This window comes from Passer montanus, unplaced genomic scaffold (assembly GCF_014805655.1).
Source record: "Passer montanus isolate IOZ18808 unplaced genomic scaffold, ASM1480565v1 scaffold1, whole genome shotgun sequence".
Classification (NCBI taxonomy): Eukaryota; Metazoa; Chordata; class Aves; order Passeriformes; family Passeridae; genus Passer; species Passer montanus.
The window spans coordinates 3125578-3149892 of NW_024356504.1; the positions used below are offsets into that span (position 1 = coordinate 3125578).

A 24315-nucleotide genomic window follows, 5' to 3' on the forward strand; every position below is an offset into this window, starting at 1 on the left:
CATCATAACTCTGGAACACACCAATTTGGATTGGATCTCCCTTCTACACTCTATAAGCATATTGTTAATTGCTTTTATTTCCCATGAAAGAGCAATCACCTGACTTAAACTTTGGTTATAGTATCATGCTTGAAACTCCATGTTTAGATGGCTGAACAATTATTTCTTTAGTTAATCACTATTTGATAGCACAGTATTGACTTCATTCAGCCAACTACATAATACATGGATATTTTCAAGCATAGACTGAAAACTGCAAAGCGCGTCCTGAAATTTTATGACTTACTAAAGTCTCAGGAAACCACATGCCTCTGCTTCTCAGCCATTTACTGATCTGACACATCTCTTTGTGTTGCTCCTGTAAAAAAATCACACTGGTTTAAACAGGCACTGCTACAAACAGCAAATTACTACCTAATGTATAGAACAAGGTATTATACTGTTCAAGGCATTCCAGTAATTTTTTTACCATACTATTAAAAGTATTGTTGCACACAGTTTTGAAGAGAGTTCTGCCTGCATTAATTTGGTCTGTGATTACAGATGCCAAACTGTTTTGCATAAAGTAGAAAGCTGCTAAAGACTATAATATTTCCAGCCCCTGCTCTCATATAGTAAGTGCACATTCTCAAAAAACTCTTAATGAGTAAGCGCTGCAGGCATCTGGCTTGCCATGTGCTTGAGGCTTCTTGGTTTCATGCTGCCAAAATGAAGTTAGACATTTTAAATGTATCTGTCATCTTTTCAATGCCATCCTAGAGTGTCATTGCTTCAGCTGGCACAGAACAGGATGAATCTTGGCTTCACTGAGTCAAGATATCACACCATTGTGAACAGTTGTTTAAATTATGACTGTCTGCCTTCATAGTAGTAGTTTATTTCATAGCATTCTGTTGTGTTCTTTCCACAACAAATTATAGCAAATAGCTTCAAGGTAAACGCCACATCAAGAATAAAGAAACTCCAAAAGCACATATTCAGTCTTTACTTTATTAAAACAAGATTTGTTCTGCTGAAGGAATGAATGAATTTATAACTGCAAAACAAACAAGGAACAAAACCTTGGCTTCTGGGCATGCTCAGAACTATGCTATTATTACAAATATTTTTCTGAAAAATATTATCAGGAATGCTGTAATTCAGCAGGTAAAACATTAAAGGCAAAAATTCAGTGATTTTAGTTACATTAGTGAAAAAGATACATTTTACTTTTCCTATCTGTCCTCAAAACACCAAAAGCTGAAAACCCCTTATTTTCAGTATGAGTTCAGATTACTTTGTTCTCAGGCACCCTAAAGGAAGAAGAAAGGAAGACCAGCAAAGGAATCAAAAATCATCATCCCACTCCTGTTTCACACTGTTCAGTGATGTAAAGCAGTTCCCAAGCACAGGAGCAGCTGTGCCAACCTGCCCTCTGCACTTCAGACTGGGACAACATCCTCTTCTGTCACCTGTCACTGATTTACTTCCAAACAGAACATACTGCCCTGAAATTTAGCTCTTTACAACATAAAAATAAGAAATCCAAATACATGATTCAGAAAAACAATGGAAACAACAAATCTGAAATAAAATGAGCAGAAGATACAGAGAAAGAACATTCAGCCACAGGACTGGATGAGTCTGTAGTATTGCCGTATCCTTACAAAACCACATTGTGTCAAACAACCACAGTCAAAAGAGACAGAGAAGCAGCTAAAAAAATACAACATCAAGCAAAATTATTGCAAAATACATTATCAATAACAACAACATAAAAACCACAAAACACTTTCTCATTTGGGCACAAATTCAGCATGAAACTTAAACACAATTTCAGATGAAGCCATAGACTCATTATAAACAGAAATAACCTCATTTATCTGAGTCCCAGTGAGGGGTACTTTCATAACACAATTACCAGAACATTGGATACAAACCTGTCAGAAAGAACAAGAGAGCAAAAAATCCTATCAGAAAATTAACTGATAACTGCAAGGTGCAAGTGTCAGCCATCTAAAGTTTTGGGGGATTGCTATTTTATGTTTGGTTAGCACCTGGCACAATATGATGGGGTCACACCCATGGTTCACAATCCTAATGAATAATAAAAATCTGCTTAGAATAAGACTGTTTTGAAAGGCTGAATGAGTAATTTACATGGGGAGAGAGTTTTTAAAAATTATGAAATGTATAATAAAAACTACAAACTTACAGATCAAAATTGTGTATGTACTGAAGAAGAAATGGTAACATTTTTCTCAACTATTAAAGAAGATACTGGTTCTAACTGCTGCCAATTTTATTCAAAAAGCATGACTTTATTCCTCTCTACTCCAGCTCTTTTCTTGTTTCTCTATATTAAGACATGCAAACATACTGACAAAACATCTTTGTCCACCAACATTAAAATAACCCAGTTCCCCTCTGCTAAAAAAAACAAAACAAAACAAAAAAACCCCAAAAAACAAACAAAAAACCACCCAAAACCAACCAAACAAAAAAACCCAAAACCCAAACCAAAAAAAAACCACAAAAGGGAAAAAGAAACACAAACAAAAATAGAAACAAGAAATATCACCCTAAAACAACCAGCCCACCCACTAATTTGGAGAGAAAGTATTTGAGTTCTCAAGTTTGCCATTGCTGTAGACTTCACAACCACATTTTGAAGTACCAGTCATGCTGCTAATGAAACAACGCTCTATTCCATAAGGGCAGAAATTGCATTACTTATCCAACAGGAAAGTGCTTGCCTATTTCTCAAGACCCCAGAATTTTCTCCTTCTTGCACATGATATTGAGTACCTTGGCAATATTTTGTTTTGCAAATATGTTCATAATTCTCATTCCAAAGCAGTTTCTGCTTTTACTTCTCATATCAGAGTCTTTCCTCTTTTTCCTAGTGGTCATTGAGCATGCACAGAAGAGGTTTCTGAACATTCACAAGTGAGGCACAGATTGACATGCAAGCCTACAGTAAACCTTATTTTTGCCAACGTCAACCACATAAATGTTTCCAGACTTGTACCTCAAGTCTTATTCTTCTAATAAATTCTTACATACTTTTTTTCATTTTTCTTTTTTTTTTAAAGGAAAATATATAGCTACTTACACTCTTATTTAAATATAACATTTTTCTTCTAAAAATTCCACCCTGATAAGAGGGTCTATTACCCAAAAGACATTACAGTCTAAAAATATTAGTAATTTTATAGTCCTCAACACATCTTTATTACTCAAGATTTCAAGGAAAAGTTGTGCACTGGAATAAGACAAATGTACAATGAATGAGTACGGAGTATTTTGACTCTAAACAAATATACACTAGTGTTCTTAAAGTACAATGTGCATTAAAACTTATTCACACACAAAATAATTCATGCTCTTCACATGTGAAATACTGTGAAAAATAAGATGGAAGAAGTTAGGAAAACATTCTTGTATCATAAAAATATGTTAGAATGGGACTTATCTATAGTTAAAGCTTTGCTTTAAAACAAACTTTATTTAAAAATCTTCTTTTGCTTTATCTAAAAATTAGCCTTTCTATAAAAACCATTCCTTTAAAACTTTGCTTTAAAAACATCAGTTTTATATTAGACAAAATATTAAATTATACAGGCACAATTAGTTGAGGGCTATAAAAATTTATATTATAGCCCTTCATATTCCAGTGACTTGCAATACAGTCATAAGATTCTGTGTCTACTGACAACCATAGGAAAATTCATCCAAAGAAATCAACTTTTATATAAAAAATAAAATAAATTAAAACAAATAAAAAAATCTGTCAGACCATATTTGACTTGTAAAGGAACTAACTTTCCAGCTGACACATGCACATCTTTTATTTATCTTAGGAAATATGCATATACATTAAAAACATCCTCAAAATATTCTCTGAACATGTGGTTTATGATGACAGCTTTTATAGTTCCTTCAGATACTGTATATTAAAATAAACCATTTCCAAGTCCACCTTTATCTCAGCCCAAATCTGTGACCCTTGACACTTCAGAAAGAAGTGAATGAAGAATCAAGAATGGTTTCATTTTCTGAGGGGAAAATGCACAGATATGTTCAATGCCAGAGACAGCAGGGTCTGCTCTTTTCCATGTTTTTCGTGTGCTCTGAAAAATGTACTGTACCACTAGAGAATTTATGAAGATCTTCAAGGTAAAATAGATTATATAATATATCAAATTGAAGACTTGAAAACCAAAGCCTGGATTGTGATGATGTTTAACTGCGTGCTTAATTTACTGTAAATGAACCATTAATCTTCGGTTTTAAAGCACAGAAACATCCATAAGACTGGCTTTACACCTCCTAACCACAGCAAATAAACTGTCATCATAACAACTATTAAATAAAGAAAGAAAAGTAAGTTAAACCACCATGGGTTTGGGGGGTTTTTTGCCATAAAACCACAGTAGATGGAACATCAGTGGCCGAACTTGAATCTCTGTGGAATGTAATTTTTATTCAACCAGGTTTTTTAACCAAATATTTGAACTCTAATATATTTAGATGGATGCTGTGTTAGGTTTAATTAAATATTTTACTGAAAATTTAGAAAGAAAGTTTGAACTCTAGTCCATAAAAATTTAACCAACACTACACCAAATAAAGCCAGAAAAGCACAGAACCCCAAACTCACAGCTGACATTCTAAAACAACTTACTGCTATTTGTTTGCATTATAACTTTTCCATCCCCCTCAATAAGGAATGTGAAATTCACCTACAAACTTAATCAACAAGCTATTAAAAGCAAACAAAAAGGCCCCCAAACATAACCCTGTATTTCTTTTAGAATTCAAGATTTCACTTCAGCTACCACCATTTGAACAGTCCCCTAAGGAAACATATTTCCTTACCAGCATGGTCCATTATTGCTTGATGAGAGCCCACAGTGACTTTCAGCCCAAAAAAAAAAAAAGCTTTGGACATGGTTTCAGGAACAAAATCAATACAAAAAAGTGTAAAATTATATTTCATTTCAAAAAAGCATTGATCTGAATTGTATCATACTGTATTAATTTTAATGCCATTCCACAGGCAAGTATATATTATGTGTTGAAGAAGGTGCACATATACACAAACACAAAATACATACACAGAATTCAGCCCTGATTGATGTATCTTCATTAAATTTCTAGCATAGCAACCGAGTCATCTTCTGCACTTCAGAATTACGTGAAAAAATTAAAATAGGCACAATTAATTAACACAGCTTCTAAATTACCTTATTATAGTGCACTGTTATGCACTGATAATACCATAATAACAATATGATACCATTCAAGGTCATTTTGCTGATGTACAGGTGAAGACTAGTAAGTATGATTATAAGTGCTTTTAAATCAAATCCACAATTTCTGCAGCTTTACACAGTAAAACAGTGCAATACATTGTGCCCCCATATTCCAGGAACAAGAGCTGAGTTTACAGTTGTATTTATTTCACATTAGACTGGCTTTGCGCTTTCTGGAGCTTTAGCACTTCAACTGCATTGTCTACGGCCTCCTTTTTTTCTCCTTCCTTCTTCCAGGTGCTGGCTATAAAAAAAAAGAAGAAAAAAGTTCTTTTGGTAGCTAGCTCTCACCTGGCAGAACAAGACAGTTTCGAAGTAATGGTACAGCAGAAGTCCTTCTAGAGGGTCGGCTCACAGAGCCAGGATGACCCCGATCTCCACTTACTTCCCAGTTCGTGACTTTGGAGGAAGCTTGCTCTGGTTTCTTGGGAAAAGATTCTGATGTGACTTTCTGCCTTTTTTCAGGAATCCCTGTTATAACTGTTGAGTTCAGAAAGGCCCTTTTTGGTTTCCTCCTCACCTTCAACTTTTTAGCATCAGGCTTTTCTTTCTTAGGGTGCTTTCCCACTGTAGTTTTCCTTGTCTGGCACCTATGGATGGAGAAAGCAGATTTCTGGGCACAAGGCTGAAGTTGTCTTCTAATCCCCTCTTTCTGCTGTTTTTTAGTTCTGGATGTTTGTTTGCCTGTTGTTACTCTGGTTCCTCTCCTTGCAAGAGTACATCTGACAGACTTAGATCCTGCAGCCTTTCTGGAAAAAACTGGTTCTTTGTTAGTGCCTTCTTTTCTCTTCCATATTGCTTTTGGAGTCTCCCTCTCTGACCACTCACTCCTGATGGAGGTCAGAGGAGTTTTGGTAATTCTATTAAATGGAATTAATCTACAATCTCCTTCTATCACAGAGTTCAAAGGTGAAATGATTAGGTGTTTAAAAGAGTTCTCAGATACAAGACAATCTGTCCTTTCTGTGGCAACAGATGTTCCATCTGCCTTTTGACTTGAGGCTGCATCACTCCCTTTATCTCGATCGGGCAGGAAAGATGCTGAAGAACTACAGAAGTCTGACCAGTTGAGTGACTTTGATGGCGTGCTCTCTCTCTGTGTATCAGTTAGTTTCTTCATGTTTGCATCAAAGCTGAGACTTCTGAAAAGCTGTCGAACATGAGAGGGCTTTTTGGCCTTTTCTCCAACTGTACTCTTTGGAGGAGTTTTCAGAATTCGATTTGTCAGTGGGTCATAATATTTGAAAGAACACTGTTTGTATTTATATCTTACAGAGTCCTTGCTATCTGTGGAGTGATGATTTTTCCTCATTTTGGGAATATCTATAGGTTTACCTTTGCACTGTTTTACCTCTGGGCATGAGAGTACATACACCACTGTCTTGGGCTGTACAGGACTCATGATCTTGCTATAGGACTCTGGAAGTTTAAGGGCACATAATCTAGTTTTCATGTTTGGAGTTTTTTCATTCTCCAGCCATGCAATGCTTGCTTTCTGATCAGCTGGATCAGATTCCCTTCTAGACATTTTCCTTTTTGCTACAGGGTAGTTCAGCAGACTTGTTTGTGTGCCATGGCTGACTTTAACCACCTGACACCTTGAGGCCAGGCGCCATGTCCTTTTCCTAGGCATTTTTACAATTTGTGGGTTGCATAGTGTATCTGAGGCTAAAGATGGGTTATCAAAATCAGAACCACCACTCAAAGCATCATTAAATTCTGGCAGTGCTTTAACTGGTGCACTTTCTGTTCTATTACCCTCAATAATATTGATCCTTTTTTCATCCTTCTGCTTTTTTTTCTTCATTCTCTTCCCTGTACAATTGGCTGAGGATTCATTGTTAAAGTAGCAGCGAAAACGACCTTCCCTGAAATCACGCACAAGTTCTTCAATTTTTATGTCATCTTCATACATTATCTGAGACCAAGTTTTTCCCACAAAAGAAGGAGGCACGTGAGGCAGGGCTGGAAGAACTGGTTCTTCAGTATGAACTACGACTTCCTTTTTCACTGCTTCTATTTTCTCTGATGACTCAGTTTTTAAAACAGAAGAGAGCTGTGTTCCATAGTCTTTATCTTGCAAACATACTTGGACTTCTTTCAGGAATTCTATATCTTTTATAGCTGCCTTGGGTAAATCTGTTCCTACCTGTATTGGTGCATCACAGTCAAAACTCATTTCAGAGCCCTCTAAATTACTATGGTCCAGAAGTGATGAAAAAGGTACACTGGGATTATTCTCTTCTTTGAAATAATTTTCTTCAGATGTAGTTTCATGGCAGTATTTCACAATTACATCTTCAATAGTTTCATCCACTGATCTTTCATCACCTCTGTTTGTCTTTATGTTTTTGCATCTTGCTAGCCGTGGGGATGTCCCAAGATCAAGGGAGCTGCTGATACCCACAGTATCCCTGAGATGGAGATCAGACACCAAAGTTTCATCCTGAGTTCGTAAACTATCTCGCTTTGAGAGAGCTTGACCTGAGGTAATAAAGGAAGAATTGCTGTGGCTGCGTGTAGGAATCTGATGAGAAACTGAAGGGCATTTTGGGTGAAGCAGTGCTGGAGCAGGATTCAAGCGTGGCTTCAATAACACGTCCCTACTGCAGACCTCCACTGCTCTTTCATCACATCCTCTCTGCAGAAACAGATTTGATGCTGCCAAATCCCTAACACTTTTCCCTGTTTTAGGATTAACAGAGGAACTGTGGCTTATAGGACTGAGAGAAAACTGCTGAGGTACAGGGCTCACAGCTGTAGACTGACCTTCATGGCTATGATCCGCAATTCGAGTGTGTTTCAGATTTACCCATTTCTTATCACTACAAATGCCAACAGACTGCTGGGATATTCCTGGAACACGTTCCTGGCCTCTTTGAAAACCTGCTTGTGTAATGAAAGTTTTCTTTGTGCCCTCAGGAGACAGGCAGGGAACAGAAGAGCCTATTTCACGAAGGGACTCCTGGTCTTTGCTGGAACTCTCCTGTTTCTCACTATTTCTCTTTTTCTGCATCTCTTCTGAGGATGGACAAGAAATCCTAGGAGCCTCTAGAGTGACGGGGAATGGCATGTCATCATAGGTTGGTCTAAAGGGGAGGAGAGAAAAAAACAGCTTAGAGAAATACTGTAAATATGCTTAAAATTTTTCAAACAACAGCAGTGTCAGGGTTTTTTAAGAGTCATTACCTAGACTGCATCACTTCTAATGAACGAACTGAAATTACTATTTCTGTTGTTCTATCTAGCTCAGAGATATTAAATTTTTTTAGAATTATGGAGGGGGAAATGCTGCACAAAACTAAAGATAACAATTTGGGCATTAGTCAAGGACCCTTTTTATGCAATCATAAATTAAGAATGGCCAAATATAGATTACAATAATTTTATAAATACAGCAGAGCAGAAAAAGTAAAGGTATTTCCTTTGTTTGGAGTGGTAAGCCTATAAAGAGGTGATTTCATTGGTCATACTACCATTACTTAAAATCGAGCTTTTGTAGTGAAATGGAACATAATAATAGGACACAGTATAAAACCATTGTTGAGTATAAAGGCCCTTTTCCCTACAAAACATGTCTGCCTAATAGGAACTCTGCACATGTGGCCAAAGAATTCCATGTTTACTGTTTCTCACAGACATACCATAGCTTCTGACTCACTCCTGCAAGAAGCCAAGTTAGGATTGTTCAGCCTTGCTGTGACGACAGATTTTTATATATTCTGTAACTGGCAGTTCTGTCTTTAAGACTGCCTCAAACACAAGGGTTTGTGTCTTCCAGAATTAACACAGCTGACAGATATGGACTATTTTTCCTATGCAACACAGGAACCCACAAGGCTTCAATGCATAGCAGCCAGGCAAATCCAATGAAAACAATTTTTAATATATGTAAATATAACTGAAGAAGAGAATATTGTGTTTCACTCAAAAATTATAACCATCTTGTGAGACCCAAATGGATGTTTACTTTAATATATAGAAGACATCAGCTAACAGAAGTATTGTGAACAAATTTTATAGTACAGTAATTTCCTTGGTTATATAACTAACACTACATACAATTAAGGGATATAGGACTGAGTAAGCAAGAGAAATCTCATATAATGAAACATTAAAAAAGAACTATTACTACATGAATACAAAGTAATCAAATACATCAGATGATCAAACAATGCCTTTCATCTGAAATGCTGCTTTGCCCTTGCATGAATTCTTTGTCACCTAAGATCTGAAATAGACCTAAAGGGAATGCCAGATGCAACAATTAATCTTTTAACTTCCTGACTTCGGAGTTTGTCCATCTTTGTGTGAAACATCTTTGCATCCTGGCATCTGGACCTTGCTGAATATAAAACTAAATGAAGAAACTATAGCAAACTCCTAGGTTTCTAGCTCAGTTAACAGCCTACAAACACTTCTCAAAAATTACTTTTAAGCAAATGTCCCTGGGGGGAAGAGAACAGAATGACAGTTTTACATAGTTAGGAACTTTTGACAGTTTTGTTACAAATTACCCCCTTAAGTAGAATGAAGATTTACTTTCTAAAATGCTCAATACTATTTCCTTAGCTAAAAAACTTACATACCAAGTGTTTGGAGGAAGGAATGATTTGGTGGTTTGTGGGTGTTTGGTTTTGTTTTGTTTTTTTACTGGGGGAGAACAACAATATCCTTTGAAATTCAGTATAAGGCAATGCTCTGATGAATTTTTCCTTTTTCCACGTAACTACTAGGTATACTGGTTCTGTAAAACAAATCAAGTCTTACAAATATTTCCATCATCTTTTAAAGTCACATAAAGTTCTCTTGTACTAATTCATCTAAACAGTAAAACCAGCTATTTAAAAAACTGTGTGAAACTGTGTATAAATGCAAGTGTTTTAACATGAGAAAGAAGAGAATCAAAATCTTACCTCAAGTGTCAGTTAAGACCATGACTTTATTTTCAGAGCAGGACCACAGCAAAAATCTATTCATACTTTCTTTTCCATCTTTGCTTTTCTTCCTCCAAACTCTGTCTAGATTTGGGATTACTCTCCCCCCTTCTTCCTCCACATTAATCTAGATTTTGTGTATTATTTGTCACATTCTATTCCTTCTTCCAACAACTTAGAGGAACATGGGTAGATTCCTTTTCCTTGTTAGTAGGTTTCATTTACCAAAGCAACAACCTTGTATTAGTGACACCTCCAGAGAAGCCTGTATTAAAGTGAATCCTATATTTTCTCCACAGCAAAAAACACTGGATGTTCTCAAAAGTGCAATAAAATCTATTTATTTAAAATAGGAAGACAATTTATTTAATTGTAGTGATGTGTACAACATGTCCTGGGCTAGTCTGCCATAGCCATGTATATTAGCTAGTTCTGGCACATCCCTGATAATACCAATGAGTGTTTTCAGACAAAACACCCTTCTGCTTGTTTGTCAAGACATATAGCAGAGCTCTATATTGAGAAACTGTACTTTAGTGGGATCAAACTGGGATTTTTGTCTGCCTTTCAAAACATAACAAATGAGGTTTAATTGATTTTCCTTCATCTACAGAGCAAAATTTAACGCTCTGATCCTCTTATCACTCTTGAAACATGCACATGATAAATAAAGAGAACACTTTTCAAAATTTCAGCATTAATGAATTGGCCAATTAATTTAATTCAAGTATTAACTGAACAGGCAAACTGAAAGGATAATGAAAAAATAAACATGTAAATACTTACCTGACATAATCAACAAACCAAAATTATGAGCTCTTTCAAAACATACATAATATATATGTATGTTTAGCAGTATATGTAAGGCCCAGAATTAAAATATTTAGAATAAAACATATAAAGCTCAAATTTTAAGAATTTGTAAATGCATGTGAGATTGTACAGTATGCCATTGTAAGTGCATTCCTTCTTTTTCAGGTCTTCACATTTAAAAGTGAATTGTTAGTAGTGTTGTTTCAAATCCATAAGTAGTGAACTTTTGTCTTCATATAAACAGTAATTGTCTCCATTGAGCAAGTTTTACCTCAAATGAGCCAAATTTACTGCTCAGCAGTAGAACAAATACAGAAATTCAAAACACATGCATTCCACTACCACATATTAAAACAAAAAGCCTTCTGTATTATACCTGCTGTCATGGTATCTGTGGGGATGATGCTGCAAAACATCTTGAAGGAAACGCTCCATCAAGCTACTGGTACCCGTACGACTCCTACAGTATGTTGTAAAATGTCTGTGCTGGGAGCTGAAAATATGCTGGTGAAAGATGCAACAGCTGATTAGTCTAATACTACTGCTAACACACAGGCCTGTTCCTAAAAATTCCTTCCCAGGTTAAACATTACACCATTGCTATGAAGATATTTAAATGAAAAGAAAAATCTTCTTTTACTATTTTAAAACCTTAATTGAGATTTTTAAGTCTGTTTAGGCAGACTCACATAATACTTGAATGTATTGAAGCACCTGAGTTGGAATTTAAATTAGTAGTTCTGGAAGCTGCTGACAAATCTCTTCTAACTAGTACAAATACTCTCACAAATCTCACAGCTGCTCACAAGTCTCTCAACCAGAACAAATACTATAAATTTATCTATAAATTACTTCTAATATTCTTGAACTTAACGTGAGCAAACATCCTATAATTCACTCAAATTAACAAGAATTTTCTTAAGTGCAGAAGATTAAATAGGCTTCTACTTTCTCATTAAACAAGTCTATAAGACACGAGACTGACAAAAGAAATGAAAATGGTTGATCAAACATCTCCAGCCTTGATATGTAACATATTACTATAAACCTAATACTTCAAAATATATACAGATCCCAAGATTAAAGACACAGAGAAAACCATAATGGATGCAATGCAGAGCTGTGTGGCACTTCAGAAAAGCAGACTGCAGCAGCTGTGCCACTCCATCAGCATCTTTTACAACAGGTAACAAATAAGCAAGGTGTCTTCTTCAGGGCACATATTGTGCAATTCACAAACTGCTCATTTTTCACTCAGTATTGGTTGTTTGGTGTAGAAACTGGTATTTATGAGTTGATAAAGCCTTAGGTACTCCTTGCTATGTGCTGCCAAATTATGCAGAAGCTGTCTCACCTGTTCCAGATTGCTGTAGTGTACGTGGCAACAGTTGCAGTACCCTTGTCTATTGCGCACAGTGGGTGCTCCAGGCTGAGGATGTTCTTGTCCTCTTCTGTGTAAACTGAAAGAAGCAGGTAATATTGTCAGGAGGTGTTGGGTTGTTTAGTCCATGTCCTTAGCATATCTATCTTACTACAGAGATGGGAAAAATTTGAAGATAAATGTTTCTATTTTAAAATTACAATGGTGAGACTATGTATTTTTAAGTATTCTCATGCAAATTTCACTAAAGAACTTCTTCCTTAAACACAGAACAAAGGATAACAGTTTGAAGGCACAGTTAGCTGACAATAATTGCCTCTAAAGAAAAAGGCAGTCATCTTGTCATTTCTCTGTTTGTTAGTATTTTGAAATAAAAGAAGAAAAGAGCAAAAAAACTTGACATCCACACAGCTGTTTGGGGCACTACAATGTGCCTTCCCCACAGTTTTTAACAATACATAGGTGTAAGATACAAACGACCTCCAATCATACACTTAATCCATTTTGTGTCACTTTCATCCATTACACAAGGTAATAGACAGGCTGAAAAGCAGATTCTTCCCATTTTACTTTGGTAAGCAGTAAGCTGGATGCCAGGTAGATCATCACCTAACTTACCTGCTACTGCTGTCCTGTCGTGGAGAGCTCTCAACACCATGTCTTTGGATTCCTACAGAAAAACAAAAACAACAACCAAGAAATAAACCAACCAATCACAGATATACAAAACACAAAAACCAAAAGTGTATCAAGGAGATGGAGAGTTTTACCTGCAGCTAGCTACTTCTCTTACACTGCATTTGTCAAAACTATTATTTTAAAGGAAGATAAAAGGTTTAGTAAGTTCAAAAAAGCATGAAGAGATCCTTTTGTCAGCAAAGTTCATCCAACAACTTCATAAAATAAGCTTTACTCTTTCATAGCTGAGGTGAGTGAGTTTTTCTACTGATTTGTCTGGGTTCAAGACTAGGCAATCTACATTGGTACTGCAACACATGATTACTGTAAAGTGTACAGTGTCTCAAACAGCTTAGAACAGGACAAGAAAATTACACCTACATGGAAACTTTGTGGATGATTCAGAAGTCACGCCCTTCCATCCAAGTTCCATAATGAAATTTAAGAAATCAAAGTAAGCAACTGAACTACAAGATGAACTAATACTCCTATTGATAATTATTACATTTTTAAATGTAACAGCAACAAAAACTAGTTTGAACTTTTTCAACTTCTTACCTTGTGCTGAAGAAGCAGAAGCTTCATCAGATCGTTTGATTCTCTCAAACATCTGTAAGTAAAAAATTTTAAAGTCAGTCCATCCTCATACTCACTGTATCCTGAAGCTCCTCCTTCAGTCCAAGCTACAAGCTCTTTAAAAGCTCTAAACTGTTTCAGCTATAGACCAACACCTGATTTAAATGAAGCTGCATTGTAAAAAGAAACTTCTGCTTTACTAGGTTACCCTAATATTACATTTAGCAACACGTTTTAGCTTTGATAGAACGGGCTAACTTTTAATTAATTAAATCAAATACTATACTTATGAGCAGAGTACACACTCTGTTAGGTTATTAAGCAGTAACCTTGTCAAATTAATTTAATTACTTAATTTCCTAAGTTGTCTTAACAATTAAGACAAGATATATGTAAGAAAACCCATATGAGACCTATAGCACACAAAGTAATTATCTAGGCTGGAAAAGCAAGCCTTATTAATCAAAAGATCTGCAAATCAATTTTGAATCTCACAATTTTTAATAAAAATAGGACTGCAGCAACAAGCAGTTACATGCTTTAGGGTGTCCAAACACAAAGGATTTCCAGGTGTCACACAGGCCTTTTAGGCTATGGAATGTAAACATGAAATCAGCTTTCTAGTACCTACCTTAGAGTCACCAACCTTCCTCATCCACCAAGGCTGGCTCCAGACTAGCAAGCAATAAATGTCAAACAGGAGGCCATTTGCAGTGCAGGACACTTCTCTCATCCCATCTGGCAACATGGAAGTTAAAGAGCCTTTTAAAATGACATTAATAATGCATGTTTTCCATGCCCAAAGGCATGCAAATTTTTCTGTACCATTTTGCAAACAGCTGAACAAAAGGATAAATCTTTTTGAAGTCTGCAGCGCATCGTTTTTAATATGGAAGTAATTTTGACAGTCTTTCCTATATAAATGTTAACCATTCCTTCTGGAATAACTTTGTTTCTTCTTTCCTCCTCATGGGCCCTGTACTAAACATTGTTGGCATTTCCCTGACTATGCACTGCTCATGATAAAATACCTGAGCTGCTATAGCAATTATGGTCAGAAGGAATGTCTTAACAGCTCTACTTTAAAGAGCCCCTCACCCCCCAAAACACCAAACTCCTTCTACTTCCCATTGTGTTGCAATTTATGTAATAACATTAAAAAACAAAATAAACAAGAAACCCCAGCTTTTCCTATAAACCTTTTCATCTGGCAGCTGAGAAAAGCTTTTTTGATAGATCAAGTCCTGTTCTACTTCCTATACACTGCCAGGATCTGAAAGAAAGTGAAGGAAAAACACAGAAAACGATCCCTCATGACTGATGCTTTATGTAAAATAACTTGTTCTACCTGCTTGAAGTCAACTTCCTGCTATTTTAAATCTTACTCTGCACATATACTATTATGAAAAAGGTACAAGTGTGGCAAGTGTAACAACCACAGAGGAGCTATGTCACGGCTGAGGCAGAGCTCCACAGCCAGCAGGGGACACCACAACCACTCATCCCCATCCACTGCCCCAGAAGGAGGTTGAAGCATTTCGGTTCCATCTCCAAGATGCTAAGGAGTGGTAACTGCAGTATGTTGGATGATGGAGGAAGACCTATTGTCTTAGAGGAGTTTCTTAGAGGAAAACCAATTCCCTTTCTATCAGTGTTTTGAGAAACCACTAGTGTACAGGATATACAGCTTGCTTACCATTTGAGTCAAGCTTAACCCACAAGCTAATAATATTAAGGAAATGTGCTACGTAGATGCTTCATTTATGTTGCCAAAATCTGGATGGCCTGAGATCCTTACTTTTTTAAAACAGGGACTAGAGCTATAAATCCACAAAGGATTTTTCAGGTGTCCAAGGAGAGAGTGCATAATTCTGCATTAGTTAAGATATTTATAGTGGCAACTATCTTAAACTGTTGGATTAAGAGTAAATAAATAATATCTGTTCAAGATAAAGCTTAGATGTTTTACAACCAAAAAATCCTTTAAATTGTAACAAATGCATAAACAACCAGTTACATACAGAAATATTTGGTTTTGTAAAATTCAAATCAAGCTATTTAGCAGCTGTCTCTAGAACCAATGCTTTGTTTTGGCTTCATTGAATTACTCTGTGTACAGCAGGTAGAGATTGAAAAACTTCATTAACAATGCAACCAAAAGGTATGAAATGTACACAGTGAAATTTAAAATAATAATTTAAAAAAAAATCGGTGGTGCATTCTGAGAGTATCTGAGTGTCAAAGGCATCAGATAAACTCTCCAGACAGTGTCACTCTTGCACCGCAACAAGTAAAATAAAAAGGGCGAAAAGGCAATAAAAACTGCTCCTCGAAATGCACCGCATAAAAACCCGAGCCGCCCCTTCACCCGACAGCAACTGTGCTGGGCAGGCAGGCGGGGAGCAAGTCCCTCCCCTAAACACAGGCACCTGCCTTCCCCTTCCCACAGCACTACGGCACACACAGGGCTCGGGAGCGGCCTCTGCCCCGCGGCCTCACCGCAAGGCGCGGGGCCCGTCCCGTCCCGGCTGCACCGAGCCCGCGGTCCCGCCCCGCCGGGACCGGCACCCGCGGCCGGGCGCTGAGGCGGCCGCGCGCTCATCCCGGTTCCCCGCTGCTCGCGCCGGCTCACCTCCATCATTCCCCGCTCGCTCCTCAGTGCCGCCCTGGGGTCAAGGGACGCCATCCTCTGCTTCCTGCTCCGGGTCGGCGGGCCGCGCCCCGCGAAGGGAATGGCGGGAGCTGCGGTTCCCGGGCCGCTGCTGCCGGCCCGGCTCGGGCGCTTCCTTCCCTCAGCGCCGCGCTCCGCCCGCCCGGGATCCCGGCCCGCCGCCGCCATGCGGCCGGGCCGGCGGGAGCTGGCTCAGCGCGGCTCGCACGGAGCCCCAGAGCCTCGCTTCCCGCAGCGCAGGCGCTGCAAAAGTGCCCCAGAACACCTCGGGGTGGCGTCTTTTTGTCAACCCCGGCAGGGTGGTTTTGGTCACGGAAAAGTAACCTCTTAGCTAAGTTTCATTTCAACAACTGTACTAGTCATTTTCTCCTTCAAAACACACTATTTCATGTACTTGAAAGTAAGCGGAAGCTTTATTTTATTTTATTTTATTTTATTTTATTTTATTTTATTTTATTTTATTTTATTTTATTTTAGGCCATTAAAAAGCAGTTTGTTTTTCATGGTGTGGCTTGTTCAAGTAGGGTATTTTTTTATTTTATTTTCGGCCATTAAAAAGCAGTTTGCTTTTCATGGTGTGGCTTGTTCAAGTAGGTTTTATCAGAACGTTTTAAAGTTGACTTTATCAGAGTTAGTGCTAGAGCTGCTTCGCTTATAAGTGGGCTTAAGAATGTGACCTTACCTCAGGTTCTTTTATTTTCATTTGTAGGGTTTTGAAGGTTTATCTCATCTCCTGTGGGAAACCAGACATTGCATTTTTCTCTCATTATGCTGAAGCAGCAGGGTGTTTTAAGTAATCCAGGCAGACACAAAGTCAACACAACACCCTTATGTGTGAAGACAGGTGCAGATACAGGCTTGGATTATGCAATGGGTGGAAAACAATCTTGAATGCACTGTAATGTGGCAAACTTAAAGAGGTTGCTGTAAAAAGGCGCTTCTGTGTGGCTATGTGATTATAAAACCATGGCTTAGAAATGTCCACCCACGCTGAGCAAGTAATTCAATACAAATTTCACATGACAGAAGAGTAGGAGAAGGCCTCTCTTTAGGAAGGCTGAATTTAGTTGCTGTCGGATTCTTTTGATACATGCATGCCTATGAATATATCTTTCTTGCTGAAAAATAAATATTCATTACAAAACAAAAGTTGCCTGATGATGTTTTGTTGCCTAGTACAGTACACAACTTGGGAAAGCTGGAACTTTCAGCTGAGAGCATTTGCACGCATGGAAGGCTCAGGCACGTGCCCAAATCATTGCATGTCAGCAGAGCTTCATTGCTTAAACATGTGGCAAACACATACATAGACATGTTATCTTAGGCTGAAATAGTTTACTTTTATGGTGGTTTATGGCAGGATTAGTGAGTTACTGTGGCTGTGCGAACTCCATAGCTTATTGAAACAAAGGAAGCTTGGTTACATAGCTGAGGCACTGAAGTTTCTTTTCCAGAATGGTTAATGCGAAACAGAAGCCCTTTTTAGCTATGAGAAATCTATGCAGTCTGTCTTATAATGCCATACAACATGTCCTCAGAATATTCCTGAATATTTTTGCAAGAGAGAATGTAACATTCTATCTCTTGGACTGTCACTCAAAGATAGCAGAGCTTAGGCTTGTGTTGCCAAGTGTTTCTTGGCTTTCGACTCTTTCTGTATTTATGAGCTAGAGGTTGCACCTTGATTCAAATTCAGGTAAGGCTTTGAGAGAGATTACTGTCCTTCAGTCTCCTCTTCCCCACTAGGGAGCCACTCCTCACATACGAGCACGAACATGAAGTAGGACTGACAAACTTCCCTTCCCCTTAAAAAATTATACTTTCTCCTGATCTAAGCATTAGACATTTTCTCTTTGTTGGTGTCTTTACTCATCTATTCAGATTTTAAAAACTACCCCATACCTATCACTGTGTTGCTTTCTAGTTTTGCTTTGATTCGTTATAGTTTCACTTTCTGTTATCCAAATGTAAGTCAAGGTTGTACCTATGAAATCATTAAGACAAATTAACAAAGACAGACGCTTTCCTAAAGAGCATCAAATTGCTTCCAACAGCTGGGTTCAGATTGGAAAAGAGAGAATGTGATGAAAGAAAATCAAGCTTGGTAAAACTAGCTGGCAGGACATTCTTGGCTAGGTTTTTAGTTTGTTGCAAATGTACTTTATACATTCTGATGTTATAAGCCTAATTTAGCCTTAAATGGTTGTTTTGGTAAAGTTCTTCAAAGGATCTGAGCTAAGTGTTGACTGACTGACAGCTGAAGGTCTGGGGCTTGAGCCATGCATCATTTTTGCCAAATGTTCCCAAAGATGGGTTGCTGGTTTTAGCCTGGATTGTAACAAGGCAGAGTGACTATGTGTGTAGATTTTAGAGAACTTCGCATTCTGAGTAACCTTGGGGAAGAAGTATCTTTATAACTTTACAGTTGAGTGGCTGTTCCATAGTGCTTGGCACTGTATTAAAATCTTTAATTCCTAAGAAGTCATTGTAGAAGTAATTTTTCTCTGAAAAATCTGATGTTGGCCACTGGCTGATATCAGGTATGAGACTTATGGGACAATTATCTGGTCCTGTATGGTATTCTGATTTTCTACTTTATTATTAATTCTGTGATATTTAATAAGGTTTTTCAAAGTAAAAGAAAATAATTCCTCATGAGTGTAAAAGGCAAGGATAATTTCTTCACAAAACAGAGCTTCTTGTTGTTTTTGCTTTGCTTTCTTGAACAGTTTCCTGGGATTGACAGATTACTATTACATATTGATTCCTTATTATAAGTATTTTTCTCATTTTTGAAAGAAAAACATATGTTTAAAAAAATAATAATGCTCTTTTATTTACTTGGATATGGCACTGAAACTAAACTAAAACCAAAACCAATTTTTTCTCTTTTTTTGAAGGAGGCAAATTGACTATGGGCATTCTGCTTGCTTTCTCATTAAAAAACTGAACTTTGCTTTTTGTTTTGCATTTAAAGTTTTTTAATTTTAGCATAAGAACCTTACCTGAGCTAATAATAAAGACATCCTCAATATGCAGGATATTAGTTTAACTCCAAAACTTAAAAGATACTATAGAGGTTATTGGTTTTGCTTCTCATTTTCTTGCCAGAACAATCTTCTTAAGATTAAATTTGAGACTTAAATTTTCTTTTTAATTGCTTAATTGTTTAATCAACCACAAAGCTTGACAGTTGTGTAATAATTGAAACATGATTGGATAGTGACCAAGAAAAAAAATTTGAGATACCATTTAGAAGCTTTAAAAGATAGCTTTAAATAATCATTTTTGGAATGCATGGGCTGATAATTTTCTCCTAAAAATATTAATTTACTTTTTTGTAATCAGGTCTTAATTTTTTAAAACATGACTTGAAATATGAAATATCAGTTTGACTCTTTTTCCAATATCTTATTAGAAGAAAATTCTCCTCTAGTCTATTTTTTATTGTTATTTGGAGTCCATGCTGCTGCTTTCACAGGCTTACCTTGTCAGTTTGTGGGTTCTATGCGTTTTTTTTTTTCCACTAAAATTGCTCTCTGTATTTTATTTCTGTATACATGTACAGAATCTAGAGATTCTTATTATAATAGTGCTGAGAAAAATTCTGGGATGCAGTGATCCCAGAGGGTTTTATTACTGCTGTTAGGACTGCTGCTGCTGCTGCTGTTCACTTGCTGGCAGGTCGTCCAGGAGGAACAGCTGAGGAGACAGCTCTGAAAGGATTGCTTTAAACAGTATGGCTACAAAATGTATCCAAATCCAGTGCTTTCAGAAAGTTTCTGTATGATGGGCTTCTAATCATCTTACGTTAGATTTCAAATCCATACCTTAGCTTTGCTGCAGTTGTTTTGAATCTCTCCATCAGCTTAAATTAACTTGGTTTTAGTGTTTTGTTCTAAAAGAAAATGCAAAGAAAATAAATCAGCAGTTGAGAAGTTTGTATGCTAAAGAGGATTGTGTTTTCAGAGAACACGTTTTCATCATAAAATGCTGAATAGTTTACTGTTGCAGTAATTTCTGTTTTCAGTTAATGATCAGTCTGTTAATCTCTCCAAAATAACTCTGCCTGACTTTTTAGGGTAATGATGTAAAGGAAGAGTCTAGGTCAGTAATTAGGCTTGGAGTTGCCTGTAGGTGCCTGCTCATGAATTGCAGGATATTCTTTGACCTTCATGTTGTGCATGGAGTTTTTTTGTAACTTCAAAAACAGCTCTTCCTTAGAATTCCTTTATTCTGTTTTTCCATTGTTTCGTATTTACTTTCAAATAATACCAATTTTAAAATTATCTGACTGATGTAGTCAGATTGACCCTTGAGAATTGCAATATCTTCAAGTATTATTGATCACCAAATTACTTGGAAATGTATGATAATTTCTGACATGAATGTGCTGGAAGAAGCAATGGAATGTCATAAAATGGCTCCATTTCCTCCATGCTGAAGGGGACTCTGCAGCCTGAGAGCCTTCAGCTATGAATGAACCAGAGGTTCTTGTGCTAGCCACAGTCAGAACAGTATGATGGAAATGCACTTATACTCAGAACTGAATTAATCTCATCTGCATAGCACAATGTTTGCTTTAGCCTGTTTTAAACCATCCATTTTATTAACAGATAAGGTAACAAATGAATGGGGCTTTTTTAATCAGATGCCAATGTGAGTGTCTTGAAATATTTTAAATAAGTATAGTAGATGACTAATACTCCCTTATAGTCTACCTCACATTTTGTGAGGTAGGAACTCAAGGCATTTTTGCGTAAGTAAATATTAATTCCCATTACTCCAGAAGGCAATAATGTCTTCCTGATACAAAGAGATAATTTTCTCAAAGCTGCTTGGAAGGTTATTAATTCTGTTTATCAAGAATTTTCAAGCTCCCAGAAGTTTCAAGCCAGCTTTTACCCCTTTTAATATTCTGAGTTAAATGTTTATATACATATATTTTAATGGAACTTTTCTGATTTTAAATAGATGGATATGAGTTTAAGATAATCTGGAATGTAAAATGCTTCTGCAGCTTCCTTGTCTGTAGTGCAATCTTTAGGAGTTGAGGAGTTCCAAATATATACTATTATGTTGAGTCACTGGATGTTCTGCAGTTTAAGGTGGGGTCAAAATGTTTTCCCAAGGAAGTTAAGTAAGTGTTATTTTCCTCTGCTCTGGCTCTTCTAAATAATGTAAAACTTTTTTAATGTTCCTGCAATAAACCACATAAGATATTCTCTTACATCTGAGAAAAAGTTGACTCTCTACTTTGCTTTACCATGGGAATAATTTAAAGAAAGTTTTCTTTATCCTATTCAGGAAGCAAGCAGAAAGTTAAACAAGAGAAGTCCTGAGTTTTTTTTCCCAAGGACAGAACTTAATTTTAGGCTAAGAATGCTGGTATGCAAAAACATTAGCCTTTGAAAAAAAGTCTCTTTCTCTTATAGTTTGAAAACACTGAGGTTTTCATAGAAAAATTTTAAAAGGAAGAAAAAGAACTTTTAAACAAAAAGCCTTTCATTTGATTTGTGTTTCTTCAGCATTTCACATACTATTCCTCTGTGTTTCTAATACTGAAGTAATTGGAGTTCAGATTCTAGTTTACACCCAAGGTTCATACAATTAGTGTAATTTCCCTTTGCCTAGTTTCTCAAGCTGAAATAGAGAAGTGGCTCTCTCCTCTCCTCTCCTCTCCTCTTCTCTTCTCTTCTCTTCTCTTCTCTTCTCTCTTCTCAGAAGGGAGCCTATTTGCCCTTAAAATACAAGTAGCAACTTAAATATCCTGTACATAAAATTCTGAGTCCAATCTCATGGATTTAGCATTTTATGTAAAGGATATGGACTTCCAATTCATGTAAATTCCATATTGAAGTTCATGCTAAGTGCTGAATTTGGGTCATATAGTCTTCTTTAAAAATAGATTGCAAAGTGAGGAGGATTTCAAATTAACCTTTATGTGTCTTGACAGAGCTTAAGAATCAGAACTAGAATGGACAAATAAATATTGGGGGGTTTAGGTGTCTCTTTGCTTAGATTAATGTCCTATGCCTCATCCTCTGAGTCCACTGCTGATTTATTACAGATGGTGGTAGTTTTGCTTTTATTGAAGGCCAAGAGTGAAGGTTGACTTATACACTGAGCCCTTAACTAGCAAAGTGTTTTTCAGAGCATCTAATAATTTGCTTTGCCTCTATGACAAGTAGCATGTTTATAGGGATTTATCAGCTCCCAACTCATTAGAGGCTGAGAACTGGGTAGGGTTTAGAAGCAAAATTGATATCAGAGAGGACAAATACAGAGCAGTAGACAGAAACTGGCATTGGTTCTCCCTCTCTCACATTCATTTCTATGGATAAATAACTTAAGTCCTTGTGGAGTCATGTGCTTCACAAAACGTGTTTGCATCCACTAAACAGAAAAAATAGACTGACAAATGTAGCTGACTATAAAAAGCAACTTGAAAAATACAAATGAATATGTATTGAAACCACCAAACCAGGAGGATCTCAGAACATGCTCAGAACATCTATAGGTGATTGAGTATGATTTAGATTTGATTTACATGAGCTTTGCACTTGGTGATCAGGAACCATTCCTCACTGCAAGGAGCAACTGTCCAATTAAAAACCTTAGCATGTTCATAATTTGTAAGGAATATCAATGGCTGATCAAGTATTGTAAAGAGTAACCAGCAGGCTCTACAATTCCACATGTGCACAGGTGTTTCTCTTAGTTTAGATTTTGAACATTAATGGTGCAAAGCAACAACCTTGCTTGATCATATGTGAGTCCTGTGTAGGCACCCTGACTATTAGCATTTATTTTCAGGGAACTGCCCAAATTTTGTTTCAACACTCAGTTTTGCTCTGTGTCCTTTGCAGGGAAATGGAATCCTTTTCAGTTTCCCTGTCTCCATTTTTTTTTTGTGTGTGTGTTTAAGACCAGCTGTGTCTCAGTGATCATGGCAGTCAAGAGCAATAGTCCAGTTGTAGAATAGTGAGGGACAGGAACTGGTGATTGTTTCCTTCATGCAAATCTGCTTGCTTTTTGCATTGTTATTCATCATAATAGTCTTCAGCAACTTGGCTGTGAATTTTTAATAGCTGACTGCAGAATGTGAAACAGAAGCATCTCTTGGGTCAGGAGTTTTGCCCATTGTAGCATCATAATGTAATCCTATTTGAACTGTGGATTTGGAGATTTGTGGATTTCAATGCAAAGACACATTATATAAAAGGTGGAAACGGAGTCTTTGCACTTTAAATGGAAAAGGAGATCTCTGTTGTAAGAATAGGTGTAAACAATTATGCTGGGACTTGAATGCTGAGTGGGTAGAGCAACCTCAATTCCTAAGAAATGTGGTTAAAGTTCATCCCTGTGCTTTGGGTTTCTTTGAACCAGACTGGCTAGGCTTTGGGCAGATTTTGAGACATCTGACTCAGTCCAAGGTGCAGTAAATTCTGTCTTTACTCCTCAGACCTGTCTACAGAGATAACTCTATAGTTCCAGGTAATTGATGTGAGGTGAAAAAGAGCAAATTGGTTAATCCGTAAACCAGTACTGAAGATATGAAAGTATTTTGTGCAATATGTAGTGAAACAACTGTAGTTTGCATAGCCTTTTTTTTGTGCCTCGAATCTTTGCAGATCTCTCTGAAATAAATTTTCCAAACACTGACATTCCGTTCCATGGGAGGAGACAGCACTTTGGCTAAAATGGAAAAATACTGTCGTTGAGTTGGCTGGTTAGCTATTCAATTAATATAATCTTTAGCACTCAATGACATAAATCACAAGCTTGGTTGTCAAGACACACTGAAAATTCCATGGATTTCAAGTGTTATCTGAGTGGCAGGTATAATTTCTTATTGTCATATGAATATAGTACTTGAATACCTGTGGTCTGAAAGTTATGTAGAAAATAATTCCTACTTATTGTGGAAAATGAGAAAAAATGCACATATAAAAACAAAAT

The 24315-nt window shown here is 36.9% G+C and overlaps 1 protein-coding gene across 3 annotated transcripts; it reads right to left on the reverse strand.

Moving 5' to 3' along the window:
* Positions 1-976: 976 nt before the first annotated feature.
* On the reverse strand, positions 977-16555 carry ZDBF2 (zinc finger DBF-type containing 2). Of its 3 annotated transcripts, none has more exons than XM_039699641.1 (8): positions 16315-16555; positions 14314-14420; positions 13665-13716; positions 13047-13098; positions 12402-12507; positions 11424-11551; positions 5818-8386; positions 977-5541 (listed from the first exon to the last, which is right to left on the reverse strand). In XM_039699641.1, exons 2-8 carry the CDS (start codon positions 14413-14415, stop codon positions 5500-5502), a joined length of 3051 nt encoding a protein of 1016 aa, XP_039555575.1. In that variant the 5' UTR covers positions 14416-14420; positions 16315-16555; the 3' UTR covers positions 977-5499. The 3 variants fall into 3 exon arrangements, with proteins under 3 accessions (XP_039555575.1, XP_039555568.1, XP_039555558.1); XM_039699634.1 differs by having other exon boundaries at positions 5683-8386; XM_039699624.1 differs by having other exon boundaries at positions 977-8386.
* Between the last annotated feature and the right edge of the window lie 7760 nt (positions 16556-24315).